We start from the raw sequence: 19,012 nt of genomic DNA on the forward strand, positions 1-19,012 counted from the left end.
TGTTATACAGATTTTACAGTTAAATAAACATCTGTAAGAGAGTGGGAGCTTAAAAATAAGAAATGCTGTGAGTGGATCTGGTGCTCCATCACATTACAAAGGATCTGTTCTGCATGTCAGAAACCATGACCTGGTTTCCGTTAGCGTTCCGGTTGAAGGATTTCATTTTCCTAGTTGAGAGCATCTTAGAAGCAGAATTTAAATTCCTGACAATCAATAGCTAGAGACCATTCAAGTTTGCTGTTATTAGGAGATAAAGTTTTAGAGACAGCTCTGTAGAAGGTAACATTTTGTGACTGATGAGTTAAAGCTTCTACAGGAGTAGTCTCTGTGTGAATGCACATCTTCTGCCAGTACTGGTGCTGGTGTGCAGGGCGACTGATGAGCTCATTTTTATTGATTCTCTTCCAGTGCAGGATCTTGTTGATCTACAAATCTTGAGATCTGTTCAAAATGAGTTAGGGATAATTAGCAATAAGCTGTTTGAAGGGTATCTTAATCAGTGGGAAAGTACTGTAATTTTTCTGTATTACTCATCATAGTGAAATTTTTGAGTTTTGAACACACAGATGGGTACTGTTCAGTCTGTGGCTCTTGTAGAATAAACAGTGCTGCATAGGCACGGTCTTATCTTGCATCTGGTTTTCTGATGTCTTGGCAGTCAGTAGTTGACAAAATGCAGGCATTGAACTTGTATTGCAACAGACATGTTGCTGGACTAATTTTTCCAGCATCATTGCATGTGTTCATCATTTTGAATGTTCTCAAGAATGAGCTTTTTTAATACTGATGTTTAATACTTGAAAATATTCACATATATATATGTGTGTGTGTGTGTGTGTGTGTGTGTGAATTATCAAATAGTTACAGAAGACCAAAAGAAGTTGTGTTGGTAATGTTCAGCCCCTGGTAGACCTTCAGGGTTTTTTTTGTGGTTTATCAGATGGTATTGGAACAGTTCTCTGGGAAGAGTTCCTGTAAATACTTGTGGGTATATGTCAATATCCTCAAACAAACAAAAAGAAAACCCACATAATTTTCAGAAATAAGGATAAATCTTTGACATGGAATTCACGTGCTGGTGTGGCTGAATACACCATTTGCTGTTGCTTGTTAGTTGTACAGCCAGTGAGTCCTGGGGGTTTTGTAACAACATTGTCTCCATAGAGCTAGATGGAGACAAACTGTAGCCCAAAAAATCCTTCATGCTGTATGGAAGCACAGAATATACATACAGGAAGCACAGAATATACATACATCTTCTTCAGTGCATTCGTATTTCTTATCATCTTTGAAGGATCTTACTAAGTGACTGGGTGCAAACTGCAGAAATACAGTTTGCAGGATGAAAGTATTCCTTCTTTGCTTTTAGTTTCTCCCCCTTTTTCTTAATTTTGATGGTGCATGGTGTTACTGAATGACAGTCATGCACAAGTAGCCTTGTGTTCCCTATCACACAGTAGCTCACTTTTGCCAGAATGCTGAAGAATCCACACCAGATCCACCATTAACCTGGGGCTAGAGTGCTTTTTTAGAGCTATGAATTTCCTTAAGCCAAAGACTGTTACATAATAAACTGAACATCATCTCATTTTGCAATCAAGGTTTGAAATTATTTGGTTTAAAGGCATCTCTTATCACCTGGAGATGTTTAACAGTTAAATTGCTGTCTCCTTTTTGCCTGGTATTCAGCTTGTGATCTTAGATACAATCATCTTAAATTCAACTTAATTCACCAAGTCCAGGAGTGAGTTCAGAAGTGATGGATCTGAGTTGTAGTTGTTTAGGAGCTGCCTCAAATACAAGACTGGCAGTGATTCTGCAAACACAGAATCAGCCTCTGGATTCCATTGACAAACGTATCTATAGATGACATGATATTAAGAGCACAAATGTAACCGAAGAGTAGACTGGGAGAATCACAGACTCTCACAATCTTGAGTTGAAATCCAGGTTTGGGCTTCTGCTGCACTTAATATGGTACCGTCCAGAATGAAAAGCTGCCATGGATTAGGGAAAACAGCAACAAGAACATGGACTTGTAATATCTCTGTGTGTATCCTAATCATGAACTTGACTGGCAAGTCTCTCCCTTTTCTGCTGTAATTTTGTTTCATTGTAACAACTGAAAAGTTCTGGTTTCTTTCCTGCATTAAAGAAAATAGTTTATGAACTTTGAAAGCTGTCTTGAAACAGGGCTCTTGTCCTGAGAGCCAGCTCTGTTTTAAAGGAAACCATCTAACTTCTTCCCTTTTGTTCACAGCGCTCTTACTTCCGAACTCTCCTTATGTACGGCTTCCATTTCCTTGTGTGGTTTCTCTGTGTCAAAAAGATCAGGGATACACAGTGTGGATTTAAACTTTTAACCAGAGAAGCTGCATTGCGGACATTCTCAACTCTCCACGTAGAACGCTGGTAAATTTTCTTTGTTGTTGTTGCTTTTCTTTCTTGATTAACATGATTTTGGAAAAGTAATTTCAGCATTGCAACCACTATGAAACACAATGTGGTCAAGACCAGGTTGGATGGGTCCCTGGGCAGCCTGGTCTAGTAGCAGATCTGGAGATTGGTGGCCCTGCCTGTGGCAGGGGGTTTGGAACTGAATGATCCTTGAGGACCCTTCCAATCCAAGGCATTCTATGATAATATTTAGACTAAACATCAACATATACTTACTCTTGATGTTAATATAAAATGCCTATAAAATCAGTTGTCTAATAATCCCTGCCCTGAATTCTTAAGCTTATTATTCAGAATATAAATATGCACACACAAAGATTTCCTTCCATAACATCCAGAGTGTATCTACTTGTTCTCTTGGGTGACAGAAGAAGGGATGATTTCAGGATGTAATTCATTTCATCCTGATACAGGGCTCTGAAGTATGCCAAGTGAAGCATGGCCAAGTGCTCATTTCCTGCCATCAACTACAGAGATACTCTGGACAACTTGTACAGGAGTTATCTCTACTGTAGGTGGCTGAAGTTCAGAAGGGTACGTTCCACTCAGTGTAGTAATATGTAAGAACAAAATGTGTCAGAGGCTTTTGCCTTAATTGCATCCGAAGGATAAAACCATTCAGTAAAAGGCCTTTTGGACTACTAACCCAAACTTGTATCTAAGGCAGCTCAGTTTCTGGTCCATGTAGGCAATGTCAGGGGTCTTCATAGACTAAAAGCCAAGACAATTCTTCCCTTCTGCTAAATGAATCCAAAAATGTCTGTACAGCAGACAGAACAAGTGTTAAATAAGCACTGAGTAGTAGGAGGCTGCACTGAAGTGCTGGATGTTGTCAAATGCAGAGAAGTACTTACCCAGTAAATAATACAGGTTTTGTCTGTGTGTCTCTCAGCAGCATGATAACATACCCCACCCTGTGTTAGGAGCACAGTTGCATTCTTGGAAGCTGAACATCTCATGTTCTGGTAATAGATATGTTCATGTGAGCAACATAGCTATCCTGCTGCTAGGTCAGAGAGAATAAAAGACTGTTAAGTAAATTTCCATACTTACATTATTATCAGAAAGACCACAATTAGACACTTACGGTGTTTTTAATATTTCACTAACACCATCTATACCATGGAGTCTTGCGTTTCCATATTCACTTTCTGTAGACAAAAGTGGGAGTGGGGAGCAATGGGACATGGCATCAAGATCTTCCTTTATATGATCCTCTGTCTGTTTTTGGCTGTTTCTAATATTAGTTTAAAGAGAGGGAAATAACTCAATTTCAGCTGTAGTAAAAATGAAGAAGTAGTTGCTCAGACCTCCAGGTTTTTTCTGGTTTTATCATGCTTCTCTTCCAGCTGACACTGACTTGAATATCATCTCTTTAATGTTAAAGACCCTAGAAAACTGAAACCACAGTTATCATCTTGCTATGCTGAGTTTGATTTATAGATGCTTTTTTTTATGAAATCTTACAAGCCAACTGAAATATACAGAGAAAGATAATGTTTTTATCTTTAGGGTGATGAGAATCATACAGCAGTTTTTCTAGAGAGGCTGAGAGACTTCCCAGAACATTTTATTATGCTGAAGTTTAGAAAGCATTTCTAAAATTAATAGGTACTGGATATTGTTTATATTTTTGATACTAAAAAGTCACGTTCAGATCCTAAGCAAGTTTTTCTTTTCCCGTTAATGTTCTTATTTACTTTTTGGTGGAACTGTTCCTCAGAGAGCTGGCTGTATATACACTAACAAAACCCAAACATTCTTGAAATTTACTTTCTACATAGCAAAGTTTTGACATTAGTTTGAAATAAGAGCAACCTTTTGAACAGAGAGCATATGCTTCATGTTTTAAGTTCTGAATCTGATTACAGCACTAATCTATTTTTCAGAAATGGATGGAGCACATTTTTTAAATTAAGACTTAAAAGAAAATTAAAAGAGGTATTTTAAAAACGTAATGAGGACAGTTGGAATTATTCACTTTCAGACTCCAAAAGAAGCTCCATTTCTGCACCCAGTCTTGTGCTGGGGAAGTGTAATTTTTATGTTAAATTGTAATGCGCGGGAAGAAAACTGGAAAATTAGATTGCCTAACTGACAGAATTTTTCTGTGCAAAATTTGATCATTGATTTTTTTTTTTTTTTCTTCTGACTACAGAAGAATCATAACAGTTGTTCCAGACAGAATATTTGTTTCCTCACCCAGAAGAACTAGACGTGGCAGCAGTTACTTTTCTACCTGGAATATTGATAAAATGAGTGGAAATTCAGAGCGTAGTTCATGCCCTGGCTTGATTGACAGTTTGTAAAGCAACAATTTGTAATGATATTAAGCAACTTACCAGATCATTGGTTAGGTAGTTTGGTTAGCTTAAAATGTTTATAGAGTAAAATTGATAGAACAAATTGTATTATTTTAGTCTATAAAAATTGCCTTGTGCACTGAACAAGCCATTTTTTTCACATTTAAAACTCACACGTTCAGCATAAAAGACATCCCATGATTTTTTCTTCTGTCACTAAGCTGTAAATGTGAATCTCTAAAAATTACAGGAAAATAAGTCAGTATTGCTTAGAAAAACATGTAAATATTTGTTACAAGGATATTTTCCCACTGCTTTGGCATCATAGGCCAACACAAGCAGTGGAATGAATTGTTTTTTCCTGTTTTTGTGCAGGACAAGTAGAATTGTTTATGAACATCTAATCATAGAATCACAGAATGACCTGGATTGAAAAGGACCACAATGATCATCTCTGCTATGTGCAGGGTCACCAACCACCAGACCAGGCTGCTCAGAGCCACATCCAGCCTGGCCTTGAATGCCTCCAGGGATGGGGCATCCACAACCTCCTTGGGCAACCTGTTCCAGTGCCTCACCACCCTCTGAGTGAAAAACCTCCTCCTAATCTAATCTAAACTTCCCCTGTCTCAGTTTAAAACTATTCCCCCTTGTCCTGCCACTATCCACCCTCATAAACAGCTGTTCCCCCTCCTGTTTATTTGCTCCCTTCAAGTACTGGAAGGCCACAATGAGGTCTCCTCAGAGCATTCTCATCTCCAAAATCAACACAAAAATATTTTGCTGTTAAAGCTATCTCTGTTTTGTCTTGTAGAATTAAAATATTCTGCTCCTGGCAGGTGCACGTGGGCTTTCAAAAGCTTTGTTACAGCTGGAGCTTGTCACCATATCTTATTCTTTGGCCACTGAAAGTTACATCTGCCCTGTTAAGAGTTCACTAGAACAACATTTTATCAATGAAAAGTTATAAATTCCAGTCATAATGATATAACAGAAGGCCAAATGTTGGATATTTGATACTTTTAATATTAGACAAGCAAAAAAGAGCCTAATGGCAATTTCAAAATAACTATTAAATTCTCAGGATATGTCAGTTGCTCCAAAAGTAATGTCTCATTTATTTTCATATAAACTGTAACAGATACAAAGAGTACAAAACACTGTTTGATAGAGAAAATTCTCAGCTACAAAACACTATTTTTCAACATAGTCACCACCGTTAGCAATGCATTTTCACCTGCAGTGAACAGGAGCCTGCATGCTACCTGCTGTCACCACTGCTGAAACACACCACCCATTGCCTCACTGTGCTCACATCCACTGTTTTGTCTCCATAGGAGTTCAGCAAGTGTCGCTGAATGTCAATGGGTGCCATGTTTTCCACATGGAGGAATTCAAAACACCTTTGCTTCAGGCACACTTCCACTTCAGAAGCCAGACTGCCCCTCTGCTTCTCTCTGTTACACAGCAACAAAGTATAACGTGGTTATTGGTGGGAAGGTTGAATTTCTACTGCTGTACCACCACCATCCACCTCTGAAATTGTAGGATGACATAATAAACCAGAAGGCATTATTTTTGGAGCAGCCCTCATAGTACTTTACAAGCTGGAACAAGTTCAGTTTAAAAGGGATTTAATTTCAGTTGAACACCCACCAGCTTGGTGTTGCATCAAGTTTAAGGCAGCATAGTCGTAACGGTGGTGACTATGTCTAAAAAATAGTGTCTAAGTTAGACAAAAACATTTAATGTAAATAGAGCCACATGGAAAAGTTTTCCAGTATTTTATACTTGGTGTTTGTGTTAATTAACACATAATGGAGCCACTGTTAGAAATAGATGGGCAAACTTCACACCATATATTTTTGGATGTCTAACTTGAGGTACTTAAATTAAAGGCTGAAGTTCCTACATGATCAAGGCAGTGTTAAGCTTTTCTAAGAACTCATTCAAGCCAGAGCCACACTCAGGTACTCTGAGCTGTGTTCTCCTGCCCAGAGGCTCTTACTTCCACTCTGCAGCTGGATCCTCTGAAGTACATGGTGTGAATAATACCCTGCAATTCCTAGCAGTGCTTCTGTCACACAGTAACTAGTTGCAAATGGCTGACGTGCTGCTTCATGTCAAAACACATGTACTGCATTCACCAACTCGTCCACTGGCACTGCTTTGATCTTTAGAGTTGGATTCAGCTAAAATACCCACGCTTACATCCTAAAACTTTGTACCACCTGGATTTTTTGTGAGGGTCATATTATCATGTATGGAATACACTGCAAGCTATATTTCCTGATTAATTATTGCAGCATACATCTGTACTCAGCACTGGTGAGGCTGCACCTTGAGTACTGTGTTCAGTTTTGGGCCCCTCACTGCAGGAAAGACATTGAGGCCCTGGAGCGTGTCCAGAGAAGGGCAATGAAGCTGGTGAGGGGTCTGGAGCACAAGTCTTATGAGGAGTGGCTGAGGGAGCTGGGATTGTTTAGTCTGGAGAAGAGGAGGCTCAGGGGAGACATCACACTCTACAACTTCCTGAAGGGAGGTTGTGGTGAGGAGGGGTTTGGCCTCTTCTCCCAGGCAACAGACAGAACCTGAGAAAATGGCCACAAGTTGTACCAGAGGAGGTTTAGGTTAGACATGAGGAAGAACTGTTTCTCTCAGAAGTGGTCAGGCACTGGAAAGGCTGCCCAGGGAGGTGGTGGAGTCGCCGTCCCTGGCAGTGTTCAAGAGGCGTCTGGATGAGGAGCTGTGAGATATGGTTTAGTGCTTGTGGTAGCAGTGGTAGTGTGAAGGCAGTTGGACTAGATGATCTTGTAGGTCATTTCCAACCTTGTGATTCTATGATTCTATGAAGAGGTCGTGGGGAGCAGAGGAAGAACTGTACCCAAGCAGTGCACTAACAGAAGTCGTCAGAAGTCCTTCTCCGTCCAGCCTTGAATGGCATTTTTTATATTTCAGGATATGTTCACTGCTGCACTAATGGCAACCACATGTAACAACGTTAATGTTCAACCTGATTAATTCCCATCCTTTTAGTCTTTTACTTTGAGCACAGTAGTTCTCCAGACTATTTAATGTTGCTGTGCTCTGATGTATATTGCTGACATTCGGGTAATTGGTTGTCCATAGGAATTGTTGCAAATCACAATTAGTTTGCTGGGCTAATACTTTATGGAGCAATATTTTTAGAACAGTTCATATAGTATAATTCGTCAGACAATTATTCTGTCTCTTAAGTTTTTTAGTCAGTTAAGTAGTAAATACTACAGAATTAGATTTACTGTTAATACACATGACTCACAAACATTCAGAGGTGAATACATGTTTTTTTTGGCTTACAAATGTAAAATGTCAGCAAAATGTCAAATAATACGATTTCAGTAAGAGACCATGGTATAATTAATAAAATAATATTCAACCCTAATTTAAAAATAAAACAACAGTAAAGTGTCAAGGCTGCTTGGCTCAGATTAAGTTGACAGGGGGGAAAAGAAAACAACCTACATCATCAATTTATTCCTGTAACTGTTTTCATGGCAATTAAAAGGCCTGTGTTCTAATCAAAATCTGATTTACAGACTGGTTCCAAATCCTCTAAACAGAATAACTGTAGTCTCTGTTGATAACTTCTGTTTATGCCACCTCTGCATGTTTTACTGCTGTGCACAGTGTGTCAGTAGTTCTGTCACACACGTGTACAGTGCAAGTCCAGGTTGATGTGTGTGTGAGAATGAGCTCACCTTCAGGCAGTGTGCTGTGGTCTGTACTTCAGTGGAACACACACGTATGTGTCACACTTGAGTACATATTTTAAAGTCACTCCTACTGTTGCATTCATTAATAGTACAAGGAAGTGATGTTTGAATGTGGTTGGCCAACACCTTCAATATGCCTTTTTGCTTGCTTGCATCTTTTTGTCCCACAGCTGTAGTGTCAAATGAGGTTACTAATACCTTGAATTCAAACAACACCAGAAGCACAAAGGAATAATGCTATTTTATTACTTTTCTGCATGCATTTTCTCCAATGGCAGCAGGTTCTTTTCATTTCAAAAAATTGTTTCAGAGTTAGCAGTATCAGTGTCAGTAGCAGCTACCAGTAGTTTCCTGTGCTGATTTCCACATAAGCATTGCAAGCTGTGCTTGCCAAAGCATTTCTATAATATCAGAACCTTTGGTGTCTTGATTCAGAGGCCCTACCTAAGCATTCACTTTCAAGAAAGAAATGCACAATTTTCTATGCAGAGAATAAAGAGAATTGAAGCATGATTTGGGCAAACTGGGCGGGGGGCAACTGACTTAATTAGGGTAGGATCTCCTCCCAAATTCATTTTGTTGCACAGCCTGCGGAGAATCGTGCCAGCAAAGAAAAAGACCGGTCTCAAGATGGTTTTGGTGTTGCACTTTAAATGGTTACTGGGCTCTGTTATTGCAGGTTGACATTGTCCGTTCGACTCCTTGGTCTTTAAAATTTTCTAAATTATGGTTGTGACAGAATGGAAAGTGAGCAGTGGTGTGGACACAGCATGAAATACACTTTCAGAAACAGAGTGCAGTGAAGTGTTATTATCTGTATGTTGGCTGTTTTCTTAGTCATTCAGTCAGGAAATTTATTTTCCTTTCATGTGCATTGGATCTGTAGAGAATTGGTATCAACTTTGTAACTGAATGCCAGCCTCTCTTAAATTAGCAGTGCCACCATCTTCCTCCTGGAAATAAATATCACTGAATTTGTTATTTGCTGTTCTACTGCAGGGCGTTTGATGTGGAACTCCTTTATATAGCTCAGCACTTGAGAATACCTATAGCAGAAGTTGCTGTCAACTGGACTGAAATTGAAGGTAAGGAAGCGCTTTCTTTTTTGTTAAGATTTCTTAAGTACCAATTCAGAATAAAATAGCTGAGGATTTTCTCAAAGTGAATCATATTTTACCCAGTTTTGATAGCACACAGCCTTCTTTCCATACAATTCAGAATTCTTGCCAGACTCTGTCATGGCAGGGCAATACAGACACAGGAAGAACAGGTGAACAGAGAGCAAGGGAGAGAAACTCTCACTGGAAACAAAGTAGGTAATTATACTGCTAGAGCTGCCAAAGTAGTGTGAAGCACTACTTCAGCACATCCTCTTGCTATAATGTGATAATAAAAATGTTGCTTTTGTAAAATGCTCTGCAGAAAGCCTGACTGTCATTTTTTATTTATTCAGCTCTGTTTTTCTGTATCTTTCCTTCCAAAATTCTCTTCCTACCTATCAAGACCATCTTTAAAGCACCCTCTGTTAAGATTTGGTTTGACTCTTTAAGATATGTACAGAGGTCTCTCTTATTGGGGTGCTAGGAAGAATAGCCCCATATATGTACCAAGAGGTACTGCTTGTTTCCACTTGCTTGCTTTCCTCCTATCAAATTCAGTTCCTTCCTTTTTTTTGCTCTGATGTTTTTTTGTTTTTTAACCTGAATCTTTTCTCCTCGGCACAACCCTGAACAACAAAAAGCGTGATGAGTTGTGATGGTGATAAAGGATGCAGGCAAGCAGAGAACATCCTAAGCCAACTTGACTGTAAAAGAGAATGTTTTCTTTCAGTGCAGTTCCAGGTGTATTGCATCTACTATAAATGTTAGCAGAGATAGAAGAGGAGTTATGGTGTGCGTTCCTTACATTGCCTGGACATTGGCACGTTCATATTGCTGTAAAAGAGCAGGAGATGATTGTCTTCCACAAAGTCACTCAGAAATCCTTTACTTAACTGTTGGTGTTCAGGTTCCTATTTACTTGAACAAAGCCCTTCTGCAAAGCAATCTGTGTATCCTGTGGCATATGCTGAATTACTGTGCTGCTTCCAAACTATATCTCTCTGCTTATGGTATAATGTAATGGCTGTAAGGCAATACATTTTAATACATGTTTTTACAGTATTTGTAATATTCCTTAATTAAAATTAAAGTCTGTGTTGTAAGGCTGAACGTGCTGAGAATGCAGAGGTTCACGACTAGTAAAAGTATGCTTTGCCATTCCTCATTTTTTCTAACAATGTCCTTCTGATTTTCTTCTTCATTAATCACAGGTTCTAAGTTAGTTCCCTTTTGGAGCTGGCTGCAGATGGGCAAGGATCTTCTTTTTATACGACTGCGATATATGACTGGTGCCTGGCAGCTTGAAACAAGAAAATGTAATTAGGTTATTTACATTTTTCAAATGTATTATTATACTTAATGGAACATGAGAACAGTTTCAATCAAGTGAAATGGTGTTGAAAGCTGAGGTAATTCTTTATTGCTCCTGCTGTATGTTTCATTTTTGCAGCATGTATGTGTTTTGTAAGATTCTCAACAAGGAATTTGTACAGTGTTCTGTAAAGAGAAAGCACTTCCAAAGAACATTTTCTTGTCTGGTTGTTGGGTCTTCCTTTTATTAAATAGTTGCATTACCGTGTCATATAAACTCACACACATAAATATATCTGCCTTTGTCTCATCATACATTCAGAATTTCCGCTAGTAAAATTTATACAAATTAAAGAGAGGCACTCTTTTCTACAAGATGCAGTTTTGGGCTGTGAATGACCACAACTACTTTTCTCTGTAATATCTGGAAATATATGGCCATATTACAACTTGAATGATCAATCTTGATTCGCACTAATGTGTATTTAGATTCAGTGTTATGGGAAACATTAATGCGCTTTACTGATTTATAAAAGCAATGTTCATAAGGCTGTTCTAAGAACTTTCAGTAGTCTCTTGACATTCCAAATGTTCTAAAGCTGTCTGAAGCTAAAACAGTTTGTCTGAGATCAAACTGCAGATCGCCTCCAGACTGCAGAAGTTCCAAGAGAAAGCACATTTCATTTCAAAATGTTGTCATTTATAAATGTTTTGTTCATACATCCTAATTAATACTGTGTGCTCAAGGCTAGTAGTCCTTGGCATCTCTGAAAAGAGTGAAAAGGGTATGGAAAACTAGTGCAGAAATGAGACCCAGTCCACGCTTGGGGGCCTGTGCATTAGCCATGCCAATATGAAGTTCTCACTCTTTGAATGTGATCAGAGGAGAAGAAAAGGACCTTGAGTCTTTCTTATAATGCCATACCTTATTATACTGCACAGCTTTAGTGCTGTCAGAACAGTTGTGGACTGCCAACAAACGAAGCCAAATACAAATATGAACAGATTTAAAGAATGAAGGGTATACGATCTGTACTTTCACATACTTTTCAACTGATGATTTTTCTTATTCCTTCTGCAGTGGTATACTGCAATATTGAGTTTTGCTTCTGTAAGGGTTACCTCAGTTTTCTGTATAATAAACTGCTGGAATAAATTCTCAAAATTATCTTCGATTTTGCAGATTTTGTTCTCCTGTTGATTTCACATATATCTCTTGTTTCTGCAAAACCAATCATATGATTGACTGCTGACACTACTTAAGTAAAAAACCAGCTTCCCAGTTTTGGTGAGAGAGATTGCCCTGATCAAACCTGGATAATTGTAACTCTGGCTGTGATTAAATAAGCTTGCTAGCCCACCCTCAAATGCAGATTCCTAAAATGTTCCTCATGTCTTACTTAAAATTGAATTTATTTTAAATATAACCAACATAGTTCATCTTTTTCAAACGATGAGACCTAGGTCATGCGTTGTTCTCTGCATGATCTGTAAAAATCCGGTGACCTCTTCTTCAAGAAATTCTTCTTTTGTATTGGACGTCAAAGCTTGGAAAGGGGGGTACTGTTCATGAGTTTATATATATATATATATATATATTATTTTTTAATTTTCTACAAAGATCTTTTAAAACCTTGCAGATAAGACTCTCCAGTAAGTCTCACTATTGAGCTGTCTCCTTTAACAACTGTGCATAGGTCATTCCAAGAAAAAAAACTTTATCTTCCATCTCAGAGATGCAGAGGTAAGGCCGGATTTACCATTTTTGAGCTTCTGGGGATTGGACAATGGAACTTGTTGGCCGAAGTTTCTCTTCTGGGATGAATGGGGATTTTCTCGGAAAATTTGAGCCCTGGATAAAGGTCACTTCATGTCTTAATGGTCCAGAATCTGTTCTGTGTCTCTGAGGTCTGTAGGCATGGCACAGGTCACAGCCAAACATCTGTGTCCTTCTCAGCTGCCTTTCAGAGCAGCTTTGGCATATCCACGCTCTGTGTTGGAGGTAGTCCTGAACCTCCACTCACTGCCAAAGTGGACCTGAAAAATATTTTAAGAGCATGTGACAGACATAGGCAGCTGTGGGACACCTGGCACAATTTAGGTTACTTGTGTAGGTGTAGCCTGACACATTCCCTTACAGAGAGGATAAAGTTGAACTGGGATGAAAAAAAAAAAAAAAAAAAAGAGTAAAATGGGACAAAAAGAGCACGAGCTGAAAAGGAGGCTGATCTGGGGCTGAGATTGGAGGGCAGTGAGTGAAATGGGAGACAGAGCACTGAGACTGCATGAGGAATGGGGTGGAACAGCACTGGACTCAGCAAAAAAATACAAGAGCAAGGGAATGGCTAAGAAGACAGATCAATTAAGCATGGAAAAAAGAAACGTTGCTAATGAGGGAAGGGGAAGCTGAAGGGGTTTGCTAAGCCAAGTCCTCCACAAGAATAAGGTTAGGACAGAAATGGCACGGTTTAAAGCAAGTTGGGACTGTGGATACGGCAATATTCAGAGTCTGGGCTGGAACCCAGGATCCCTTTCTAAGTGTTTCTCAGTTGTTATTTAACCTTCACAAAATCCTTTGGCAAATCATATCTCATCTTTCTGTGCCAGTCCTTAATTGGCTGCCAGTATCAGTTATTCTTCCAGCCCTGGTCGCTGCAGTCTGTTCCAGTTCTGAACAGCATTAAGGAGCAATGGAATCTTTAACAAAGATGGAGGAGACTATACAAACCAAACTTCGGTAAAAGATGGCTTTTCCAAATTAGAAATCCAGGTATGAAGAACACAGGAAACAAAAGTAGCCTTTCCGACATTTTCCCACATTGTGTTTATGTGCTGTGAGGAAATGTTCACTTGAATAAGGACAGCTTTTCCTATAGTCGTATTTCTAGCAATTTGGATTGATTTGAGAATTATAACTTGTATGGCAAAGGCATCTTGATTGATTGACTTGTTTATAAATTGGAAGCTTGGATAGTGTGTTCATGAGACAAGGATAAAAGAGGGGCAGTGCACTCTCCTTCATCAGCCTAAGGTTGCAGCAAGACAGGCAGATGGTTCTTATTCCCTCTTGGTGAAATGGTCAACACATTCAAAGGGATGTTTAAGAGAATCCAAGCCCACATTTTAAGAAATGGTGAAAGGATTCCCAAACCATTCTGAAAGTCATTTCAAGGGGGTATGTTGACTGTTCAGTGATATAGATGTGGCAATATCTCTATCTTTCAGCAGATCAGACTTGAAAAAAAATGAGTTCCAAGTTTGCTACAGAATGTTCTAGGGTTGAAACACTAACAGCTGCTTTTCTGATAGTACTTTGGATTGTTCTCAGGTCCAGAACAGTTTCCTGCCATTGTTGAAGCAAGTGCTTCAAGCTTTCCATTTTTGAAGCAGAGGCAGCAAAGGATACTTACTTCAGCTGAGAAGAATGGTTAGCTTTGCTGCAGAACTGGAGTGAATGGAGAGAGCTACAGGCAGTAATGTCTTGAGGCTACTTCATACAGATTCATCAGTGACAATACTTAATGTTTCACAATGTTCATATCCATTAGCAGCATTCAGTAATGCAACGGGGCTGTCATACTTAGTGCTCAGAAGTCTCCTGGGTAGTATCTTCAACTACTTTTATTTGCAGATTATGAAAGAAGCATAGGCTCACAGGTGAGCACGGCTCCATCAAGCACAGGCTCTAACAGAAAGTTAAGCTCATGCTTGGCTTGAGGCTTTTACTCAGTCACCAGCGTTCCTCTAACTGTATATTGGGCAGCCATACATAAACATCACAGTCTTTAGGCAAAGGTGTGCTTACTTTATAGAACCCAACAAGAACATTGGATTAGCAGAAAGTGACTTTATGCTATGAAAACTAAAGTGCATAAGAGCTTGTCCACAGTGAATTATAGTGTGTATGAGGGACTTCAAAAGATTCTACAGATCATGGCTTATCCAGATCAGTCCACTGCAGAGCAAAGATTTTGAACACTGACAAATTCCAGATTTGGGTGAGAAGTCTTAAGTGCACTCGTGTCTTAAGACTCATGTCAGTACATAACAATTTATTAATAACTGAATTCATGTATTTACTGAATGGAGAGAAAAAGAAGCACAATGGCAAGTATAGACTGAGAATATTAAGCAAATATAAAGGATAAGAAGATGTTTAGAGGTACACAATGGCTATGAATTTCTTACCTGAGATGACTACGTGGAAGAGACCCAAATTACAGCATCCAACAGTTTTGATGCCCAAGCAAGCAGTAGTCTCTGACACCAAAACATTTTACACAAACCAAAGAATTTTATAGAAATGTCAGAGGCAAACTGAAGGAAAACATAATTAATTTGTTTGAAACTGTCAGAAGTCAGATCCCTTAAAAGTTAATGACATCTTATTAAAATCTGGAGCAGTCAGAGATGCTGTGTCTTTGCACATGAAATACATGTGCAAATATGTATATGAAATACATATACTAAGTCATTCATATCCTGATCTTCTCCAAGCTTTTACCTTAAAAGGAGGAACTTTTCTTGTGAAATCTGTACATTTTTAGATACTAACTGATGACTCAGTTTAGTGTACTTCCAATATCTGTATGCAACTATCATCTGAGCCAATGGGAAGTTTGGAATCATGTATCTTGATCTTCCCATGAAGATCACATCAGATGACAGCTTTTGGACTGGATCCAATACATGACTTCAGAAGTTAACCATCAGGTTCCTGGGTGCCTGACCTTGTGGTTATTGGAATCCAGAATCCTGAACGAGGCACCTTTTACCCGTGTGAAGTACTACTTGTCCCAGACCAGTCTGTTGGCTTTAGTCAGTGCTGTCTGACATCAGCCCCTTCAGCAGAGAGGTCTGCTCACTGCACAGTCCAGAATAGAAGCCTTTCAGAAAAACAGGTCTGAGCTTTCCCTCAACAGAGCAGGAGCCTGCTTACAATTCAAATCAGTACCTAAGAAATGGGAGACCAAGAGCAAACTCCCACACTGGAGGGAGATCAAACCCATCTGTCTCATCAGATGTGCTCTAAATAACTCATTTATCATAGCACTTAGCTGAGGGTGAGGAAGACTTAGATGCCTTCTCTTTGGGGTATTTACTCTTTTACATCAAAATCAAGGATAGATTTCTTCAAAGTACTGCTCTCCTTTGTGTTCTTTCCAGCATAACACAGTTGGAATTGTTGCACAGCAATCCCAGAAGTGGCAGAAGATGCTCCTAAGTACCATTTCAGAAGCAGCTGTGCTGGTTTAATTGCACACAACCATAACAAGGAGCATTCCCTCTACACCTGTTCTGAGGCTGCTTGGAGTCTTTTCACCAATTCTGCTTAGTACAGTGGCAGGATGCCATTTTCCATTTTTGTTTTTCTTTGCTTCTGAGATAATTTTCTGTCATTTCAGTGATTGTAAGTGACTCATTGAGTGCTCCAGCAAGCATGCATTAAAAAGCAGGAAAAGGAGGACTTCCCCTTTTGACAGTTATGAACTCACCACAAGCTCATTGAATGAACTTGTCATCTATGGACTAAGCCAGTTTCCTAAAGTGGGAAATACAAATTTAAATTTCTTCTTTCCTCTTTCAAGCTGAGACAAGAGCTGAAGGTACAGACCTCCAGCAGGTAAGTCCTGGTGCTGTCTCTTTATGTATTCCAAAGCCACCACTTGGTTTTATGCAGTGCCACAACACAGAATGGGAGGCTCTAGCAGGTGAAACACTGATTGATTTGAGTTAGATGTAGTCCTACTTAACTGCAGAGATTCTATAGGGAGCTGAATTGTAAGTAGATTGCTTCCGTGATCACAAAGCCTCTTGTCCAAACAAGGGCTATGCCTAGCTTTTCTTCACTCCCCTCTGTAGGGGAAGTTTAGGTTAGATATTAGGAGGAAGTTTTTCACACAGAGGTGGTGATGCACTGGAACAGGTTGCCTAAGGAGGTTGTGGATGCCCCATCCCTGGAGGCATTCAAGGCCAGGCTGGATGTGGCTCTGGGCAGCCTGGTCTTGTGGTTGGTGACCCTGCACACAGCAGGGGGGTTGAAACTAGATGATCATTGGAGTCCTTTTCAACCCAGGCCATTCTATGATTCTATGATTAACCAAGTGAAGTGCAAGGTATTGCACTTGAATCATGATAATCTCAGATATGTATACAGACTGGCAAAAATACTTGAGAGTAGCCCTGCTGAAAATAACTTAGAGATCCTGGTAGATGAAAAGCTTAACAAGAGCCAGCAGTGTGTGCTTGCAGCCCAGAAGGCTAACAGTATCGTTGGCTGCATCAGAATAGGGCAGCAAGCAGGGAGAGGGAAGGGATCGTCCCTCTCTACTCTGCCTTCGTGAGGCCCCATCTGGAATAATGTGTCCAGGTCTGGGGCCCCCACCACAAGAAAGATGTTGAGCTTTTGGAGAGGATCCAGAGGAGGGCCATGAAGATGCAGAGAGGGAGTTGGGCTTATTCAGTCTGAAGAAGAGAAGGATGTGAGGAGATCTCATTATGGCCTTCCAATACTTAAAGACAGATTATGATGACCTTTAAAGGTCCCATCCAACTCTAAGGATTATGATTATAAACAGGAGGGAAATTAACTTTCTACATGGGTAGATAGTGATAGGACAAGAGGAATAGTTTTAACTAAAAGAGGGAAGATTTAGATTAGATGTCAGGGGGAAGTTTTTCGCTGTGAAGATGGTGAGACACTGAGACAGACAGCCTGCCCACAGAGGTTGTGGATGCCCCATTCCCAGAGGTGTTCAAGGCCAGGTTGGATGGGGCCCTGGGTAACCTGATCAACTACTTGATACAGCAGTTGGGAACCCTGCCTGTGGCAGGGAGGTTGGAACTCAATGATCCTTGAGGTTCTTTCCAACCCAAGCCATTCTATGATTCTATGATTAACCAGTTTTGGTAACTCTCCAGCATTATCACAAAGCAGGGTAACCCTGAAATGAATAGTAGCACAGCTGTAAACAGTTTTCAGCCATATAAAGCAATCAGAAATCTCTACTGTGGAGCATAAACAACCAAGTGCAAAAGACAGCTCCAGTTCATTCCACATCGATAGCAGTGTATCAGTTTACATCTCTCAGAGCTCCTGTGCAGACCTTTCAACCACCAATAAAGCAAAGAAGTCCAGGTAAGTGTTTCACCACGGAGAATGAAGTTGTATTCATATGTATAAACATACATAGCAATAACTCCAAGGCACTGGATAGTCCCAGCCAGTACATAACTTGAATCCCTCTGCCACTGTTCAAGACTCTGGAGACCTATCCGTAATTATTTATATATCTATTGTCCAAGTGTTCTTTAGGTTCATAGTCATCATGCTGACTGCAAACTAAAAATAGTCTAAATGCAGAGACAGGCAAAGATAGGAAGCTGCAATGAAGTTTCTGTATCTCAATCTTTATTACTTAAAATAGCATCTAACCTTATTTATGATCTGTGTACGTTTCTTAGGGATGCAGTGGCACGTCTGTTGTAGCTCAAGGGGCATGAATTAAAGTAGTGTTCAAGCACTGTTGAAGACTGCACCCTGCCAACTGAACCATAAGTTATCTACCTCTTCGGGATAGGGATTCAGAGGTTAGGAATTGGAGGCTGCTATGTCGTGCCTGTTGCGTTAGCCAACAGCACATAAGGGAGTCTCGACCACACTAGCCCAGGGGGTCACCAAGACTCTGGGGAGAAGCTACAGACAAACCTTTTGTTTCTTGCTGGAAAAAGAGATGGTATTTTTATATGACTGTGCTTAAATAATAGTTGTGAGATCATAGCTGAGAGGAGTGGGTTAAATATGATTTCATTTGAAAGATCTATCAATAGAGAAAGAGCTAACTAGCCTCCATTTTCCTGGATAATTGTTAAGATTTTCATAGATCCATCCATTTCATAAATCTGTTCAACTGCCCTAACTGCTTAAATAGGTATTTCCCTGTCCTAAAGAAAATAAAAAACTTTTTCCCAGTTCCCTCACGTTTGGAGAAGTCTTCCAGGTACCAGCACACTTTTGCAGGTAACAGTCATCAATTTCTAAGTTGTCTATCTGCCAGATTCTTGTACTAGATACATACATACA

The 19,012-nt window shown here is 39.7% G+C and overlaps 1 protein-coding gene across 1 annotated transcript in view; it reads left to right on the plus strand.

Moving 5' to 3' along the window:
• ALG5 (ALG5 dolichyl-phosphate beta-glucosyltransferase) overlaps positions 1 to 12,102 on the plus strand; it is a 20,364-nt gene extending 8,262 nt beyond the window's left edge. The window contains exons 8-10 of the mRNA XM_090132906.1: positions 2,264 to 2,415; positions 9,518 to 9,603; positions 10,830 to 12,102. Coding sequence (XP_089989032.1) covers positions 2,264 to 2,415; positions 9,518 to 9,603; positions 10,830 to 10,942 — 351 coding nt within the window. The 3' untranslated portion in view covers positions 10,943 to 12,102. The remainder of the gene's footprint in view (positions 1 to 2,263; positions 2,416 to 9,517; positions 9,604 to 10,829) is intronic.
• The last annotated feature ends 6,910 nt before the right edge of the window (positions 12,103 to 19,012 follow it).

This window comes from Phasianus colchicus, chromosome 1 (genome assembly GCF_987193195.1).
Source record: "Phasianus colchicus chromosome 1, bPhaCol1.hap1.1, whole genome shotgun sequence".
Lineage (NCBI taxonomy): Eukaryota > Metazoa > Chordata > Aves > Galliformes > Phasianidae > Phasianus > Phasianus colchicus.